At 46.5% G+C, this 18562-nt stretch overlaps 2 protein-coding genes across 3 annotated transcripts; one reads left to right on the top strand and one right to left on the bottom strand.

The window, feature by feature from the left end:
• The first annotated feature begins 1440 nt into the window (after positions 1-1440).
• On the top strand, positions 1441-4917 carry LOC115324594 (dnaJ homolog subfamily B member 4). 2 transcript variants are annotated; one of them, XM_029985217.4, is made up of 3 exons: positions 1441-1657; positions 2818-3675; positions 4220-4917. In XM_029985217.4, the coding sequence occupies exons 2-3, from the start codon at positions 2827-2829 to the stop codon at positions 4448-4450; spliced, it is 1080 nt and encodes a 359-aa protein (XP_029841077.3). In that variant the 5' UTR covers positions 1441-1657; positions 2818-2826; the 3' UTR covers positions 4451-4917. The 2 variants fall into 2 exon arrangements, with proteins under 2 accessions (XP_029841077.3, XP_029841078.3); XM_029985218.4 differs by lacking the exon at positions 1441-1657 and adding an exon at positions 2222-2314.
• A 3309-nt stretch (positions 4918-8226) lies between these two features.
• LOC115324602 (NADH dehydrogenase [ubiquinone] 1 alpha subcomplex subunit 7-like) lies at positions 8227-10192 on the bottom strand. Its single transcript, XM_029985230.2, has 4 exons — positions 10087-10192; positions 9826-9872; positions 9069-9221; positions 8227-8309 (listed from the first exon to the last, which is right to left on the bottom strand). The coding sequence occupies exons 1-4, from the start codon at positions 10144-10146 to the stop codon at positions 8279-8281; spliced, it is 291 nt and encodes a 96-aa protein (XP_029841090.1). The 5' UTR covers positions 10147-10192; the 3' UTR covers positions 8227-8278.
• Between the last annotated feature and the right edge of the window lie 8370 nt (positions 10193-18562).

Raw genomic sequence — 18562 nt, 5'->3', positions numbered from 1 at the left:
GGACAGTCCGCGAGACGGTAACGGGCCTATGGGGCTCAATCACCAGACAGTGAACTCCTGGCGGTCGACCTCGTAACGAAAGCCAACACGCAGCTCTCATAAAGCAATCATGGGAAAAATCGAAACTGTGCCCGCTCCGAAAGGCGAGGGGCTTCAGCGGGAGGAACGCGAGGACGCCAGCTGGCAAAATAAGGACTGCTGCAACGCTGCAGACAGACCTGAACTGGCTGTGGTGGAGGTCGATGAGCGGCCCCATCCGCTGCGAAGATCCCTTCCTCCGAGTCCTCGATTCATCTCTAAGCACTACGTAACCGATGTCTTAGAGCACTCGGGGGATGCGATGGGGCAATTGTTTCTTGACTGCAACAATAATCATTTTCTGTTGATTTCTAAAGTGATCGGACTCAGATTTTATTTATTTTATTTTTACTCTCAGAAGCACATGGGCAATAAGCGTGCGCTCTTCACATTGGGCCTATTTTGATTTCTCTCAGCATATGGAATTTGGGTTGTTTTGGGTCAATCCTGGGCAAACATTTGTTCCCCAAACTTATTTTAAAGGAATTGTTCCAATCGCCACGGTGCGCTGAGCCGAAGGTATTAAAAAATAAAAATGAACACCATTAATTATCTGTAAAAATAAGCGACCAGCGTTTAGTCAAACACCTAAGCACGTGAAAAGAAGATATCGCATTCCAAATCGTCTGCTTCCTGAAATCCCTTCTGTTTTCTTTTCCACTACAGACTTTTCGGGGCCCACCTCGTCCTTCCTTCTTTCCTCCTCTCCCTCTTTCTTTCCTCCTCCTCGAGTGTGGTGCGACGCCAGATGAACCTGAACCCGGGGGCGGTACTCCTACCGCCGCTCCACGTCCCACCCCCATTTTCTGTACCTCGGTCAATCTCCGAAAAGGCCGACCGTGGAGCGACCCAGCCGCTACCCACCCAACCAGACGGTTTTTGCCGTTTTCCTCGCTGTGCATACTGTAGCGCACTCGATTGCAACTAAACGCAAGCCCGGCTTTAAAACATTCTTCTGCACAACGAGCGCTCAAGCCAAGAAGCTACGTTTTTTCGAGCCTGAAGGGCGGCAAAATCAACGAACCATCATTGCACGATCTGACGTGGAAACACTCGATACGCATAAATCGCTCGAAAACCTGTTTGCCACTGCTTTTCTCGGACGTGCTCAAACATACTCGAACATTCTGGCGATTCCGGCCAAGCGCGCGCGACCTGCCCCACCTGACGTTCGACTTGCGAGATACCACTACGGTTTGTAATTATACTGCTGCAGTCGTACACCTACATTTTAAAACAACGTAATAAGTGTTTGACACCTTTAACCATATTTATCGGTGGTCAGGCTAAACAAAATCAAATAAAATGGAAAACAAAAATTTAACGCTGAAGTAATCTAACTAGATAAAAGATGGCAGCACCAGTTGGGGCGTGACGCTTGTGACGTCATGAAACGTCACGACGTCACGTTCGGAGTTTCTCGACGTTTCTCGAAGGTTCTTCCCCGCATATACGTACGCTAGTTGAGGGGGTCACCGATCAGAAAACGCCGATTTTCGACTGAGTGCACTGTGGATACTGCGACGTACAAAGACCCAGCATTTCCAGCAGAGGTTAACGGACAACGTAGCCCACCGAGGTAAGCTGGAACCTCCAGATTTATTTGTTTGCAAGTTGTCGTATCGTCGTCTCGCGAAGTGAATTTCCTCTGCTTTTGAACGGTCGAAACGTACGGTGTGGTAACAGATTTCAACATGCGCTATCCTCACCTTTCCTGAGTTTTATCATATGGATTTATCATCACTGCACCTCACTGAACTAAGTGACTCAAATTTGATCCCGACCCTACCTTCCGACTGCCTTTGAAAATTTGAAATAACGGTCCTCTAGAGATCCCGCCATTTCCGTCGATTTTTTTTTATCTATTTTTTTCATTTCATTGTTTTTCGATTATGTTATCCGTGATCTAATTTTTGTATGTGTTCCTGTAACTTCTGAGGATTCTCGTCCTGCCTGTATTTGAAGTTTGCAAATTACAAATCTCCGCTGCCTGTCGCAGCCAGTTTTATCGTTGCTTTTTTTTTTTTTTTTTGGAATAGAATGATTGGGTCTTTAAATGAGCAATAATAGTGTCAGGTGTTTAGATAACGATCCTTCACAAAGTACTTCATACAGCAGAGGTAGAGCTTGGCGAGTTACGATAGCGATGCTTTGCCCGTCAGTCGCCATATGTCCTTGAGATCACCCGTTTCGCGTGACTCGTCTGCCGAAGTGTAGCGACACGATATAACCGTGTGTATGTATATTCCGCTACCCCTAACGTTCTTTCTTTTTGTCGGTCACTTAGTTTTATCTAAAGGAAAGGAGTCTCGCGTTGCCCCTACCCTGCTGCCACGCGATATGTGCCGTAATCACCTCCGCGTGTCAGGAAGTTGCCGTTGTACCGAAAACTAGTTTCACGTTCCTTGATAACAGGTGACGTGGTGAATGGCTGCTTTAAGCGAATAACTTAATTGCGGCCGGCCCACACGAGGAACGTAGCTTTACGGTACATAACCCGCACTGGCATCCTCTTTTGCCTGCTGTTTCACTAAATTTTCGGTCCAGATTTCGGCTGCCTGTGTCTAACGGTTGCATCTCTTACTGCTGGGTGGCAGAGACTCCCCTGGAGTTCCAGATTGTCAGGCACTGTTCTCATTTTCGCTTTCCTTTCACCTTAGCTACCCTACAATATTTTGCGTGTTTATGAAGCCTTGGGTTTAGGTCAAGATTGTAACCATAGGCATTGCGTCGTTGCAGATCACAGACATGGGAAAGGATTACTACAAAATCCTGGGTGTTGCAAGGACTGCCAATGAGGAGGACATCAAGAAGGCCTACCGGAAGCTTGCACTCCGCTACCACCCCGACAAGAACAAGAGCCCAGAGGCGGAGGAAAAGTTCAAGGAAGTAGCCGAGGCCTATGAAGTCCTAAGCGACAAGAAGAAGCGAGACGTCTACGACAAGTTTGGTGAAGAGGGGCTCAAGGGCAACGCTGGAGGAGGCGCCAACCCTGGGGGTCCAGGAGGCCAGTCCTACACATACACCTTCCATGGTGACCCGAGGGCCACCTTTGCGCAGTTCTTCGGCACAGACAACCCCTTCGAGAACTTCTTCCAGGGGTTCGGAGGCGGCCCCGGCGGCGGCATCAACATGTTCTTCGGCGGCGAGGACGACATGGAACTTGACGGCGATCCCTTTGGCGCGCAGATGGGTGGTGGAAGGCCCGGCGTGAATCCCTTCCGGTCCCAGAGTTTCACCGCTGGGAGCCGAGGGCCCAGCGTCGGAAAGCCGCACGGGCGTCAGGACCCCGCGATAGAGCACGACCTGCATGTGACGCTCGAGGAGGTTCTCCGGGGCTGTGTCAAGAAGATGAAGATCAGCCGCAAGGTGCTGGGGCCGGATGGCCGGACACCACGGCGGGAGGAGAAGGTGCTGACGATCAACGTGAAGCCCGGTTGGAAGGCGGGCACGAAGATCACTTTCCAGCGGGAAGGGGACCAACTGCCGGGCAGCATCCCGGCAGACATCGTCTTCATCATCAGGGACAAGCCGCATCCACTGTTCAAGAGGGAAGGCGCGGATCTGCGCTACGTGGCCAAAATCTCGCTCAGAGACGTAAGTTCCCCTGCTTTGTCACTCCCTCTTTGTACTGGCACTGTTGGAGGATGAGAAGAGTGGGACAAACCCCTCCAGAAAGCTGTCTGCTTGTCATGGCTTTCTTTTCTTCACTTCCTGTCTAGTGTTCGCTCTGCTAAAGTTTGCCTGCAGCAGACTTAGTAGTAGTGACAATCTTTGTGTATCAGATAGCTGCTGCTGCTCATGGGCAGCTAGATCTCAAAATGTACACATTTGAAAAATTTAGCCATTCTGATAAAGATTGTCATCATGACATGAATGTCCAATTGCCTGCCATTCTCTATTATTTGCAGGTGAATGTTCAAATTTAGGTGCATTCCAGAGTAACTCGCCCGCGTTCATGACCTTTTAGATTTGCAAACTGTGACCATTTAGACTTTGCGTTAAAGTTAGGTGTACATGTGTAAGAATGTTGCCAGTGACAGCATTTTAATTCTGTCTGTTTCGCAGCCTATTGTGTTATGCTAACTCGTTTGTGGGATTGAGATTTCTAAATTATTCTTTTCTTGCTTCCTGTTTACAGGCTTTGTGCGGAGTGAAGGTTGACATTCCCACGTTGGCAGCCAAGAAGGTGTCTCTGTCATTTACGGAGGTGCTGACGCCCACAACAGTGAAGCGACTGCAGGGTTACGGCCTGCCCCAGCCTAAGGATCCTTCCAAGAAGGGAGATCTCATCATCAGCTTTGACATCCAGTTCCCTGACAACCTTACAGAAAGTGCCAAGGAAATTCTTAGGGACACGCTGGCACATTGAACCGAACCCTGAAGAGGTCCAAACGTGACTGCATTTTCAAGTTGGGTACAGTCTCGGACAGGCCGAGAAACGAACAAGGGTCGGCGTTTGCAGCAAGTTTGTGCAAGGTGTCGCCACACAAGAGCTCTTGGCACTATCTCCCTAAAGACTGTTGCTCAAGAGTGGCTTCTGCTTCTGTTAGATGTTGTCTAGGACTGCCTTTGTTGTGAGATCACCTGCACCTGCCGACAGTTTGGTCTGGTCCAAGGCCGTTTAGTACCAGAAGGTACTGCACTGTCTTGGGTGAGGAACAAAGTGTGCCCATCTCTGTATATAATGTACATATTAAACTGTGCTTTTAGCAAGTTGAGGCGAGATCTGAGCAGATGGAAGGAGGCTACATGAGGATCAATGTGCCTGAGTGTCCTCTGCAAAGGGATCACACCTGTTGTAAATAAATACATTTTTGCTAAGCGAGCTTCGTAAAATTTTGTGACTGTGTCCCTCATTATGCGCTACAAATTTTGTGTGATTTTCTTCAATTTTAGCGTAGAAAATAATTGTGGAAGCAGAAATTGGGCTAGCCATGTTATACATTCAAGCGAGCCTAAGCATTTCTGTTCCCCGAGCACTGGCAGCATGAGCCTGTTTGGGCCACCGACGTCAGGAAGGGAAGATGTTCTGAGTCAGCCTGTGCGCTGGGTACGCAAATAGATCCTCCCAAGTGCTCTGCCAAAGCTCGCAGGCACCTATTGGGATGGCGCGCACGCGGCAATACCGTACGGAGTGTCCGGTAGCTGTGGGACAACTGCCTGTTGAATGCTATCTAGCAAACGCCGACCCAGGTGGCGTCGGGCCCTGGTTGCTGCTTTTTGTGTGGTCCATCGCGTCCGCACGTCAGCGGGACCCCATTGCGGTGTGTGTTGCAACCGCGGTTTCTGGGTGACTGCTGCCCGAGTTCCCGCTTGGTGTAAGCGTAAGTCGTCTGTCAGGCACCGAAGCCCGCTGGCAAGCCGACAGCAGTGAAGCGAGGGATGGGTCAAAAAAGACCGAGACGTCCGAAGCTGCTATTCGCAGCTTTTGGGCCAAGGGTTCCCCACTCCCCCGCGGCCCTCTTCTTTTGGAAACAACGCGGTTCTGGGTTATCACCCGCCTGGTCTCGGCGACCTTTCAGGTTTCATCGCTCCAAATTGCTCAGCGGGCATTGATATTTATTTATTTATTTATTTATTTTTTTTTTTTTTTACGAGTGACAAAGGCTATGTTTATAAACTCCTAAATGACACTTCACCTTCACCCCCCCAGCATAAACTTGTATTTACGATTTCGCAGAATTCGAGATATATGTGAACCCTAGCTGCTCAAAAAAGTTCTCTTTTTTACACGGGTGACAAAGGTTCGGTTTATAAACGACTAAATGACCCCTACCCCACACGTCCTGACGGCAAGGCAGCGTTGTCTGCCTCAAGGAGACCATGACTCGTTCATGACCACCTTAATTGTTATTCGAAGAGGTTTTCAATTTATTTGGCGAGGGTGTCCCAAAGTAGCCGAAGTTCAAGGTTTAAGCAGTATCTGAAACACAAAAATAGATGACATCGGCAGCCATAAACCATCGGCGTTCATCACACCCACCCACCTTCCATTACCTTCTCGCGTGACGTGCGCTAGAGAGCGTCAATCTTCATTTTCTTTTTTTTGACGTTTTTGCCAGACTTGCTGGGGCCTGAATTTCGTGCGTCTCTCTTCTGCAACCGCGGGAAAGCCTACGATGTTATTTTGGGGCCAACACCGAGCCGGCGATTGCAGCTCCGCTTCCTTGGCAGAAAATAGGCTGGCGTGCGGGTTATTTAGCTTCTGAATCACGGCGTGGAACGGTACAATATATACTCTTCTGCCCGGACTGGGACACAATTACACAGGAATTAGCAATAAATAGTAGATCACTTTTTTTTTTTTTAGACTTTGCCTTCTGTCATTTTGTTCCTCTCTCTCACGATAATCTGTTTTCCACCCATCTCGGGTGGTTTAAAATGGTAAATCTACACCAGTTAGCCTACGCCATCACAGTTTCAGCACAAATAGTATTTCACAATCAAGTAAACGCCTAACAAAAGTACTTCGAAGTTCGCCCCAGGATGGTGGCCGGAGTTTTGCGGTGGCATGGTGGAATTCCCCATGTATAATTAATTGATGCAGCTTGCGCGGTCCAAATTTGTAACGCATCGACAATTATAAGCAAGAGTATTGGAAACTAAATAGCACTACAGAATGCATAACTGATATTCGAAAATTAGTTGCGAGGCTCGTGGAAGCTGAGCTGAATACAAGATCGCGACCTTCAAATGACCTGTAAAAAAACGTATTTTCTCGTGTTTTTTTTTAACTCCTACCAGGATTGCGTAACGCCACCATTTTTTTTTTTTTTTTAAGGTTTTATAGACCAACGTCTTATCAGAGCGGGCACTTGATTTGAATGCGTTACAAACTTAGCTTCATTCCAAATGCGCGCCTCGGAAATTTTCCCGGAAGCCGTGCCGCCTACACAGGCGTGGTGCGATGTACCCACGAATGCGACTGCCCTTGCGGTTACAGCACTCGCTCCCACTCGTGACCCCATCGAACCTTTTCTTTCATTTGTCATCCTCTGCTTCACCTTTCGTGGGTCGCCCACGGCCGTCTATTTTTAATTGCCACGTAGGAGAAATGTCACATCCCATGTAGTCAAGGCCGCAATGAAGACGCAAGAGGCGTCAAGGAAACTAGCTTCGTTTTTCCTTGTTGCCATTCAGTTAATTCTTTAATTTTCGTACCCATAATAGTGAACTGCAGCCAACAAACAAACTGCTAACACCTTAAAAAGAAAAAAAAAAAATCTGTTTAGGGTGTTTTACGGTATAGTCCAACTACTGCCACATTGCTCGGTGCTGAGAATTCATTTGTTTTTATTGAAAAGACATGCTACATTTGGTAACTGTTTTATAGAAATTTTGTTTCTACCTCTAGTGTTCTGATAATTCTTTATATATACTGTATATGATGAAATACAAATTATGTAACAAGTGAAGAGTACTGCCTCGTACATTTTAAGGCGACTGCTATCTGTGCGCACCTAAAGGCATACATTTTATAGAGATGTTTGGCACCCTCACCACGCAGATGTTGTGCTGCCATAGCCGGGCTAGACAGTGGCATACCTTGTGGCCTTTGCTTTCAATTTAGAAGCAAAGGGAGTTTTTCTACCGTGTGGGGGCGTAACAATGCTACTCCTCAGACTACCGACTGAATCACCTTGAACAACTGCTTCGACCTCCGTGATTGAAACTGTGTGCCAATGTACTCATATAAATCAACTGTAGTGCACCGATTAAAATACTTTTGGCTTACGATATGTAGATGCTTGTTTGTGAAAACTGTTTTTGAGAGGACAAAGAAGTTTACTGCTTAAGTCCCTGCAGGCGGGCGGCCTAAGGGTTGTAGCTCTAACTACTCTGGAAATTCATTCAATTCAACCCAGAGGCCAACAGTGTGAAATTAGGCTTGTCTTGCTAGAAAGCTGTAGGAGGGGGCGAGAGCTGCGGTGGCAAAAAGAAACTAGCCCGCCTGTCCAGGTCGTAAGAAAACGCGCTTTTTCATTCAAGCCCGGCTGTGGTTCTACAATAGGCCACCTTGTTTTTCTACCCTTGCTCACCCATTCCCCATTATGTGCAATGCTCCTCAGTTCAGCTGCGTTCACCATGACATGATGCCCATCTGTATGCCGCAGGCTCATGGCAATGCACTCTGAACCAGAAAAATAAAGAACAAAAATTACTTTATTCCTACAGGTTCTTTGAGGGGTCAACATCTTCATGGCAGGTAGCGTTCCCCAGGAGTAGCCCTGCAAAGTTTACTTAAATTGGTCAGTGGCACATAATCATGACACAAAGTCACCTTGAACTGTAAGTTATGTCTATGCTGTAGAGGAATAGCCAGGCAAGCATGGTACAAATGCTGACCTAGAGTCTTTAACATGCGTAGTGCAATGGGGAATACATCAATGTACGCTGGTGCCAGGGTTGGGCAGTACCGCAATATAAATGTATCGCAATAGTATTTTAGAAATGAATTTTGTATTTATATTTCTGTATCGCAATACAATTTTTGAACTATTTTGTGTTTCAGTATTGAAATACATTTTCGGGTGTTTTTAAAGTTGGGGTAGCTACTACTCATACTAGTACTACTACTAATACTACTAGTGCTCCAATGCTGTCAAAGCTATTTTCTACAAGCATGGCCAAATCAGACACAAGACGAAGCCACATAAGCTCTCGCTGCAGTGCAGGGCTGTAGGCACTGCAAAAGCTACGCTATCCTTGACAACATAGCCCAAGAAAGCCTATTTTTCAGTTTCGTCAACGTCATGCATTGTTTGGTTCTGCCAGAAATTAAATAGTCATAACAGGACGGCCCATATTCTGTCTAATGATCCTTAATCTTAGCCGAAGCAAAGCAATCTTCAGATACCAGTTACTTGGCGCTCACTTAATCTGTGTGACGTTTTGGCTTGCAAGGTTTCACTGTGCCCACTACCGTGATCCACAATTGACAGCCCTCATCCTCTGGCTGAAGGAGTATGTTGGGAGTGTAGTCTCACCCCTTGCTCTGGTCTCCGATACGCTTGAGCTGGCTGGTGCTGTCAGCAATGAGCTTGGGCGGAGCAACCTCCCTACGGCCGTCCCGTGCAAAGTAGTAGTTGTCCGACAACTTGTGTGCCGGTCCGGGCGGCAGGCTCGGAGGTGGGGGGGACCTTTATGGGATCGGTTGAGAGAGTTTAGGCTGGGTCAAAACGCCTGCCGAAGCTACGGCATCCGCTACAAGTACAGAAATAACACATTGCGACAAGACAAACCATCCTGTTTTCATGGATTTCTTTCATAATAATAACAATAGCTTTTATCCTCACATTCCCCTAAGCTGATGCTCGCCAGACCAATTAGCCGCCTCCCTTCCATCACATGACTGCTCTCTGAGAACGTGATCGCGTGGTGGGGATAACCTTTACGCCGAGCCACATGCGGGCTAGCAGGTACACATCTGTTGCATAAACCAACACAACTAGGTCAATCAAATAAAAACATAAAAAAACCAAGTATCGACATTGTCTGAGAAAAGGTGATAACTCCCCCCCCCCCCCCCCCCCCCCCCCCTTCCCCCTTCCCCATTCCCCCTTACCCCCGATAACTGACTGTTTCGCTGTGTCTTATCAAACTCTAACTGCTCACTGCGTAATCAATTTCTTAAATGTACCTCCGAGATTTCTCTTACAGCTTTTCTTTATTGTTTCTATTGGGTTACTTGTTTTATTTGAGCGAATGGTACCAGCTATCTTGAGAAAATTGCGATCGCCGTACCTAGTCGTCACTTGGTCGGGAAACCTCAGGTTGTTCTTCCATTGCCTCTGTAAAAAGAAATAATAGAAAAATAATCCAATGCAATCATTTCTGGTAAACGTGGTTGAATATCTTGTTGGGATAAAGTGTTTGGATGCCACGGAATGAACCGAAAGACGTTCACCATTGCCCCATCGCATAGAAAACTCTACGCTACACTCACGCGTAATACAAATAAGCACAGGTCAGCAATGAGCCGAAGTATCAAATGAAATAGCTCACGCCAAGCAAGAATTCCCGGACAAGACGCAACGCCGGAGAAATATCTCTGTTTAGAGACATCACTACGTTCGTTATTTTCGTCCCTTATTTGACCCTTTCTTGGATTGCTTTGATTCTTGAAGACCGGAACTGGATACAATTGGCTTATTACGTATCTTATGTTATAATAAAAACATATGTTGCATTTGTTCTATCTATTTAATTTTTTTAATTAAAACTAATAATAATATAAAATTTATTTGATATACTATACTTTACACATAATTAAAACAATTTATGTAATCTAAAGTAAAATATTCAATAAGTTGCTAGTGAAACTCATAGAGCCAGTATTTTAATACTTCTTCGAATCAGAAGGTGTTTAGCGCGTTTAGCGGGACCACTGAGCGGGACTTAACGCTCACGCCTTTATTTTAGTAAAACAAACAAAAATAGAACACTTTGACTTTTTAATGTTTTAAAAATTTAGCATAAATTGCTTTTTAATTTAAACCAAACTAAATGTAAAGAAATTGTTAAATATAGAGGGACCTCTAGTGGTAGAAGCCGTCAAAGAATTGTCTGCGTTTGAGACTATCTTTCCTTTGCTTACTAGCCGCCGCGATGGAGAAAGTCAAATTGGCACGTGTAAGTACGAATACGGTCTCTTTCGCGATAAGTCATCATAATGAACCATTGACGTAGAGTTTGACATTAGTATAACCTTAGGGGACCTGCATTGGTTACTTTATTAATTTATTAAGTGGTTAGTTTGTCGGATCTTTGCAAGTTTGCTGTTAGGCTTAGCTGCCCTTCTTCCAAAGCATGTTCAGCTTGCGGGTAGGCCAGCTACGGCCGACCATGCGCTAAAGTGTTTTCGATGAAAAGTCGGCGTTCGCTAGAAGTCGTTCGATGAACCGAGTGCCACCCATAACTTTCTGCGTTTTGCTGATATTTCACAGGTCACGAAGGTCCTCGGCCGTACTGGTTCCCAGGGACAGTGTACACAGGTAAGAGAAACGCGCAAGCATGTTTTGCGGCTCTGAACGGTGATGCCTTTTTATGCTTATATTTTTGTTTCTTGTGCCTAAGGTTCGAGTTGAGTTCTTGGACGAGACGAACCGTTCGATCATCCGGAACGTGAAGGGACCAGTCCGCGAAGGTGACATCCTCACCCTGCTCGAGTCCGAGAGGGAAGCCAGAAGATTAAGATGATGTAAGTGTCGTGCGGCTGGCCACGAGAGCTGCTGGGTATCTGATGGAAAGTATTTCACTTTGGAGCTTCACCATAAATGTCGTCGTGGGCTTTTAGGTCAGCTGGAAACCTTTGAAGTTATATCATGTTGGTTTTTGCTGCTGTTGTTCTGCTGTAGTTTCCCCAAGAGTTCAAATTTGGTGAAATCGAATCTCCCCGATAAGAAAACAAGGCAATGTCTAATCTTCTGGCAGCCGGGAAAGTAATTTCCCTATATTCTACCGGAATTCGCCTCCCATTGGCTGTCTGAAATCATGTGACAACTCTTAGTAGAATACTGAGTTGCTCATTTGCCCAGCATTTCGTGGAAACTCGTTTCATGAACAACTTTTCATGCATACAAGTTGCATGGAGACACGTTTCGTTGACACTAACGTTTCATTGACACTCGTACGAATTGCAAGCACTAGGGACATTTTGTCTCACAAGTATCAGTGGGGCGCGTGTTAACTTACCCAGCCCGCCCGTTCACGCCGCTTCGCGACAATGGTTTGCGTCGGCTCATTACAAAATGCTAACCCACTTGTACGACGCTTTGTGGCGATGATCTGGGGTGGCTCATCACAGAAAAAAAGCTAATCTGAGCTTTCTATGGGACAATGGGAGGTGACTGTCTGCAGAATTTTTGGCAGTTATTATCTTGCCTGCCGGGAGAATAGACACCACCAAAAGTTAAGTTGGTTTCTCCACTGTCACTTCAAGAATTTTGGGATTTGCTGCTGAGGGTACTCGTGTGCGAGCTTGAACTTCCGATAATTCCCGCCTTTTCTGACAGATGCTCTGTGCAGGTTTGTCACTCACGGTTCCTTTAGTATCTTCCTATAGACATTTTCCACAGGGGCGCCGCCATCTTGAATTGTCGTCACTTCCAGTATGGGCGACGACAAAATAATAAAACGTTTCAACCTGTAACTAGCAAAAAAATAGAGGGGAGCCAAAACGAAAATGGGTGACGGTTACGCTGTTCTCCTAAATGCATTCTATTGGCGTGGCGACGGCGAAACAATGTTTTCGCCCATACTGGAAGTGACGACAATTCAAGATGGCGGCGCCCCTGTGGAAAAGGTCTATAGTCGCTGACAAACGGAACGGCAGGGTGGGGCTTCAGTTGTCCTACTTCTGGTGCAAGTAAACTATCTTAGCTCCGGTGTCTGATGCATTTTGAGCGTTGAACCCTACCTGGAACACGCCCAGCCCGCTTTCGGCCAATGGTGCCTCCTCGTTTGTCTCCTATACTTCCCAACAATGGCCAAACTCTCTACATATACGGCTCTGGTTGCATGCAGGGCAGGCGAAGAGAGAAGAGACAAGATCTAGAAAGGTGGGACTGGAGAGGAGGGCGAGAGGAGAAAGGGAGAGCACTAGGAACGTTGGAGAGGTGAAGTTTCTCTCCTTTGCACCCTTCCTAATGCTTGCCCTTTCTCCCCTTGCCTGACATTGCCTTTACCTGAACTGCATGCAACTAGTGACATGGAGTATAGCGATTGCCGCACCACTCTGCACTTCCGGGTCGTCTGCTAGCGAAAGACAGTTCTAGAAACCGCGAAACTGTTCGCCAGTGACAAAAAGCATATTTCGCTAGCACTGTGTGCCAGCAAAAATAACTTGTATAAGTATTTTTAGGGTCATCTTTTTGATTAAGAAGTTTTAGTGGATTATTCCCATGACTTCGATAGCAATACCCAACACCTCGCTGACGCTTTTAAGCATTAACATATTGTTATCAGAGGTCTCAAAACAATTAACCAAGACTGCCTATTATTTACTTCGCACAAGCTTTGGGAGAGCAAAGGACCACCGATGCGCACAGGCAAGAAGTTTGTGCGGTGCAAGCGTGGGTGATGCCCTTCATCATGGAAAACAGCGCAAAAGAAAACCAAAAACAAGGACGTAGAAGAATCTTACGGGACGTCCTCATTGTTTTTTTTGTTTTTTTTTTCGTGCTTTTTTTCCATGATGAATTCTCACCAACTTGCCCAAATATCTATTCTTCTAAACCATGCCCTTTGCTCTTTGGTGCTGTAAAAGCAACATGACACAACATAAAGTTCAGTTTTGCTTTTGGTGATGCGATAACAAGTCTACTACTTTGCAGCTCGAACGCATCTGTCTTTCAATAATCGGGTGAGACACGTCAGAATGTCTAGAGTCCTGATGGACAAACGGCGACGCATAGTTAATCTGCCTGCAAGAGTATTCGCAGAAGGATATTGCAGATATGACAGGGCGGCCATTACGACTGGGTTACTTATATAGCTCATAGCCAGAGTCAAAACTGCTTCTATAGACCTTTCTGAAAAATCCCAGGAGGCCTCTCGGTGACCCCTTCTCACCCTGCACCGTGTTGGATTGGGATAGTCTGGTGTATGCTTCGGGCCACTTCATATTAAAATAAGAGTCAAAATGCAAGTAAGCTGGTGAACAATCATAATTAAAGGGGCGGTGCAACAATTTGCAGACTTTGGCTAATTAATTGCGGGAATTGATCCCGGCCACATATAAAACGAAGGACCGAAAACTATTCTTTCCTGTTTGCCCTAGTTTTTATTAAAAAAAATAAAAGAAATGGGTATCTCTGGCACCCCTCAACTCAACATTGAAGCGGCACCAGCTTCGCCTGTGACGTCATTCGGAGTGGCGTTGGTTTCCGGTTGGGTTCTTCTGGCTTCCGTTTCCCCAGCGCTCGCCGCTCTCCCGCCGATTCCCGACCAACATGGCGGCATGGGCGGACGGCCTGAGCGACGTCGAGCGCAAGATGCTTGCGACGCAGCGGGAAGTTGAAGTTGAGGTCGAGACACCAGGAACAATAACGATACCACAATACTACGGACCACGACCAACACACTCCGTCGAGCGAGGGAAAGACAAAACGTCCGGGTTGCTCGTGTAGGCGCCTCGGACGGATGACGGCGACGGCAGGTTTTGTTGACTTGCGGTAGATGGCGCCACAAATAATTCATACCCTTTTAGCGACAATATTAGCAGGCGTGGAACTCATGAAATGTACTTGGGAGCAGCCACGGGAGCAGCTGAAACAGCTGTTTTGGAGCAGGTTGGGAGCAGCTAAAACTACATTCTGGAGCAGGCTAGGAGCAGCTCAGATCAGTTTGCATTGCACTTCAGCTTGTATCTTATACAAACACGAACGCAACTTCAATTGTGCTTAGCAGCAGAGATGAACATGAGCGGTTAGGGACCTAGGTAGAGGGGATAACAGTGTGATATATGCGAAAACTTGAATCTTTGTGAGCCTTAATGAGAATCAAACAGCAAGTACTCTATGTTTCTGAAGATAGCGTCCTTGATATTTTCTGAGTGGCCTTCAGACGCTCAAGATGCAAACCAGCTCTGCTTATCGCACAACCCACACGTGCTCGACATAGTAATTATATGTGCGAACCACGTGACGTGCGTAAACAACGGACGTGCAGTTGCACGGAGGAACAGGGCAACAAATTTCGAGTTCATCCTATTGTGCAACTCGATATCGAAGCAGAAGACTACGATTAACGAAGTTATCAAATTTGAAGCGATAGGCAGGAGCAAGGTTAAAGGGTAACTGCAAAGAAAAAAAAGTTTTTTTTTAAACAGCCTAATTGGGACAAGCATGTCACAAAACAAATGTTCCGCGAAAAAAAAATCTTTTTTTTATCAATATTTACGGCACAGGACGTAATTTAGTAGAGTCAGAATTTCTCCACATTTGAAACTCCCGCTCTTTCGACCCCCGCGGAAGAGGAGTACGCCCCGCCCCTCACTCTCCTTGCGTTGCGGAGTTGAACGACGCAGCGTCTCGACTTCCGGCAAGATCTGGCAACCACGCCAGGCCGTGGTATTTTTTTGGTTTGACGCGGTTTGCGAGCACATGTAGCGAAGACGTGACCGGAGAAGTGCCCCTGTGATGTTCCCGGAAGATGGAAAGTATCGTTCGTAATCGTCGTGCGCGCTTTGAAAGCGAAGGGAGCCACAGAATCCACGAGTGCGCAACCACGAGCCAAGGTTCACGACAGCGCTGCGTTGGTTTCGGCGATCTCGTTCCGTTTGGTGCAACACGGCGATGCGACAGAGCTGAAACGTTTGTGGTTTGTGTAATGCGGTGCTAACAGGGACCGCAAATTGGTTGTTGTGGGGTTGACGTTCAACCAGTTAAGTCCCGTCGTCGTCAGCTGATCCAGTCAAACTGGTCCGGGAGGACGCTGGGAGCGTTCTTAAAAGTAAATCTGCCTCGTTCTGTTTCAAAATGTGGAAGTTTCCCGACGCATTCCGTGAGTAAAAAGCTGCGGCCGTTTTCAAAAAAATTACTACGTTTTAATTGAACTATGAACTCCGCATTGTTGTCCTAAATCTGCCGTTTTTATGCTTCGTGTTGGACTGCGTTTGCACAGCGACGTGTTGCATCGTGCGGTGTGAATAAATTTGGGCACGATTTCGCACCTGCCTACGGATGCATGAACTGAGACCATTTTTATGTAGTGAACATAGTGCTTTATTATTTTCTGTCTAGTCGCGGACGTTAGGTGCACACGGGGCGAATCTCGACGGCCTCCAGAGCGATATGACGAGAACGTAACTGGACACGTTTGTCGCTACGCGAACGCCCGATTGCCTCCACCCAAATAGCATTCCTTTCGGGGCGACATGGCTGCTGGAGGGCTCCCTGTCGGGATCACGCATCTGACATCTCCGAAAAGTCAGCATTTGCACGCACAAACAAGCAAAAAAAAAAAAAAAAAAAAGCACGCTAAGCAAGCAAAGAGGAAAACGAAAGAACCGCGCTATGAAAGCCAAAACGCCGCGTCGCTTCAAGTCTCACTCAAGCACCTGGGTCAGCACGAAACGACGAAACACTGATCACTTCGGCGAAACGATTAGTCGAGGTAGGCGAGACAGGCGGGAGCAGTCTTCGGCGGCCATGAAAGAATGGCGAAGCTTTTGTTTGTATGAATCCAAACGGAAGTGCCCGTCTTGTAAACCTTTTGTAAAGAATAATAACTCTCATCACATGGGTTATTCTTTAAACGTAAAAATATGCCGCTCAAAAGGAAATTGCAACGAATAACAAAGGTTTAACAACCAAGATCTAAGCTGTCAATCAAACTCTTAGCCAATGAGATCCTTTTGGGATTGACGTCACATAATCACAACTTTGTGGCGCGCGATTTAAAACGGTCGAAATAGCCGCAAACTAAAATGAGTCTCACGCAATAAATATTGCTGTAAAAAATGTTTTTTCTCGCGGAAAAATTGTTTTTTGACATGCTTGTCCCAATTAGGCTATTTAAAAAAAAACTTTTTTTTCTTTGCAGTTACCCTTTAAAGTACGCCGAGCAGATAAGTAGAGTTGCTGACCGGCAAGGTTTCGGATCGGACCGCGTTTCAGTTCTATCAAATCACGATTTATCTTGGAAGAATGCGGTTCCAACTCCTAACGATGAAGCACTAAAAGGAATATTTTGCTCATTTGCTTTCGACTGGATGACGTCCGGATCCCGGGCCGCAGAGCCTCATGCAATCTGACGCTTAACGACTCGACCTCACCTCGGCCTACTTGCCCTACCGCTTATGGTTGAAGAGTAACAATCCAGTCGCAGGTGGTGTAGCGCTTAGAATCCGAGTTTTTTCGCGCGCTTCCGACTCGGGATAGACAAGGGGAATAAACAGAACAACGGATTGCAAGGCCGACCAGGCTAAACGCCCTCATTGTTGACAATCGAGTCGATAAAAACCGAAACCAAGACAAAATAAAACTTTTTTTTTGGGCGGACGTTTTGCGATTTGGCGCATAATGGCGCGAGGTATTGGCTTTGGCGCAGTTTCTGCAACATGGCGCAGGATGGCGCAGACACATCCGTCTGGCGCAAAATGGCGCAAATGGCGCAGCCGTTCCACCCCTGTATTAGGCTTTTGAAGCGTTTCTGTATGCCTAGACAAGATTTTTTAAACTTAACCTTAAATCAAGCTTACAATTGCCTAACGCTATCACTTACAAAAACCACTCCGAATGATGTCACACTACAGGTTCCATTTGCGGCCACCATGTGGCCGCAGGTTGGGAAAAAAAGTGTTTTTTATTTTACGATTACGCAGCGAAATAGAGGTATTTTGGGGGTATGGTGGCACTTTTTCTCTTACTTATGCCGAAGTAAACAATATCAAAAATACAAGCTGCACATTCGTTCAGTGTTAAAATCATTGCATCGCCCCTTTAAAAGCCTTGAGACAAGAAAACGAATAGGACATCAAGATGCGAACATGAACAATAGGACATAGAGGTGCGGCAACCACTTGCGAGATGGCCTTTGTGTACGAGATGGGATGGGTACTTGTGGGTTCTCGTACGTGGATCAAACTGGCCGCTGCATGAATAACCGAATATTGGAGCACAAAAAAAGCGTTAATTCTGCCAGTTCTGAAATTGTAAAACACCCGAGTGAATGTGGAAATTGTTACCCCCAGATTGGAAGCAGACGACTGTGCTTGGCAAAGAAAAAGATATTTAAAGGGGTCATGAAACGCTTTTCCAACTTTTTTCCTGTTTAGCTTTCCTCCTCAACTCATAAATCGCGCATTCCACCAAACAGTTCAAGAAGACGAAAAGAAGGGAGGCTCCTCTCGCTCGGAATCTGGATTGTGTACCCGGACAGAGCCATTGTCCCCCTAGAAGATTAGCCCGTCGCTGAAAATTCAGACAACAGTTGGTTTCCCAACCCGTTTACCCCGAAGCTGACATTGCTGTGGAAGCTACATGCTCGTTGAGCCAGCCACATTTGCCACGTGAGTGTGGCAAATGTGGCTGCAGAGAATGAGGTCAGGTGATGAAGGGGAGGCGGCTGATTGGTCCAGCAACCGCGTAGCTTCCACCACAATGTCAGCTTAGGGGTGAAGGGAATTAGTGAGGTCCGATCTCGTGTGACGTCAGTTTGGACCCGATGACGCGTTTTTGGGACCTCGGATGTATCACAGTGAAAAGGCAGAGAGCTTACGAAGGGGAGGAGGTACAAAATAGTCCGCTGTGTTTTTAAATTTTCGCACTGAAAGCCACGCTTCTGACTTTCTACCTTTTTTCTTTTGGCCCACTGAACGATGTGCTATTAGTAAAATCCCAATCTAAAATTATTTATCCCAACCCAAGAATCGTTTCATGGGCCCTTTAAGAGGATGATTAAGGAGACAATTAATACCACGAGTGCTGAAAATTGTATTAGCATGCCCTCTTTCACTTTGGATAAGTACACTAAAGCG

The sequence above is a fragment of the Ixodes scapularis genome, unplaced genomic scaffold (assembly GCF_016920785.2).
Source record: "Ixodes scapularis isolate PalLabHiFi unplaced genomic scaffold, ASM1692078v2 PGA_scaffold12__126_contigs__length_90152505, whole genome shotgun sequence".
In the NCBI taxonomy this organism is placed as follows: domain Eukaryota; kingdom Metazoa; phylum Arthropoda; class Arachnida; order Ixodida; family Ixodidae; genus Ixodes; species Ixodes scapularis.
This window is presented reverse-complemented; position numbering and strand designations above follow the sequence as displayed.

Excerpts from the sequence above, each read along its gene's own strand:
- LOC115324594 (XM_029985217.4), top strand. The coding sequence starts at position 2,827 with ATGGGAAAGGATTACTACAAAATCCTGGGTGTTGCAAGGACTGCCAAT. Across the intron at positions 3,676-4,219 it reads CCAAAATCTCGCTCAGAGAC|GCTTTGTGCGGAGTGAAGGT; the intron begins GTAAGTTCCCCT and ends TCCTGTTTACAG.
- LOC115324602 (XM_029985230.2), bottom strand. The coding sequence starts at position 10,146 with ATGTCTCTAAACAGAGATATTTCTCCGGCGTTGCGTCTTGTCCGGGAA. Across the intron at positions 9,222-9,825 it reads CCCGACCAAGTGACGACTAG|GTCCCCCCCACCTCCGAGCC; the intron begins GTACGGCGATCG and ends GATCCCATAAAG. Across the intron at positions 8,310-9,068 it reads ATCGGAGACCAGAGCAAGGG|GGCTACTCCTGGGGAACGCT; the intron begins GTGAGACTACAC and ends TAAACTTTGCAG.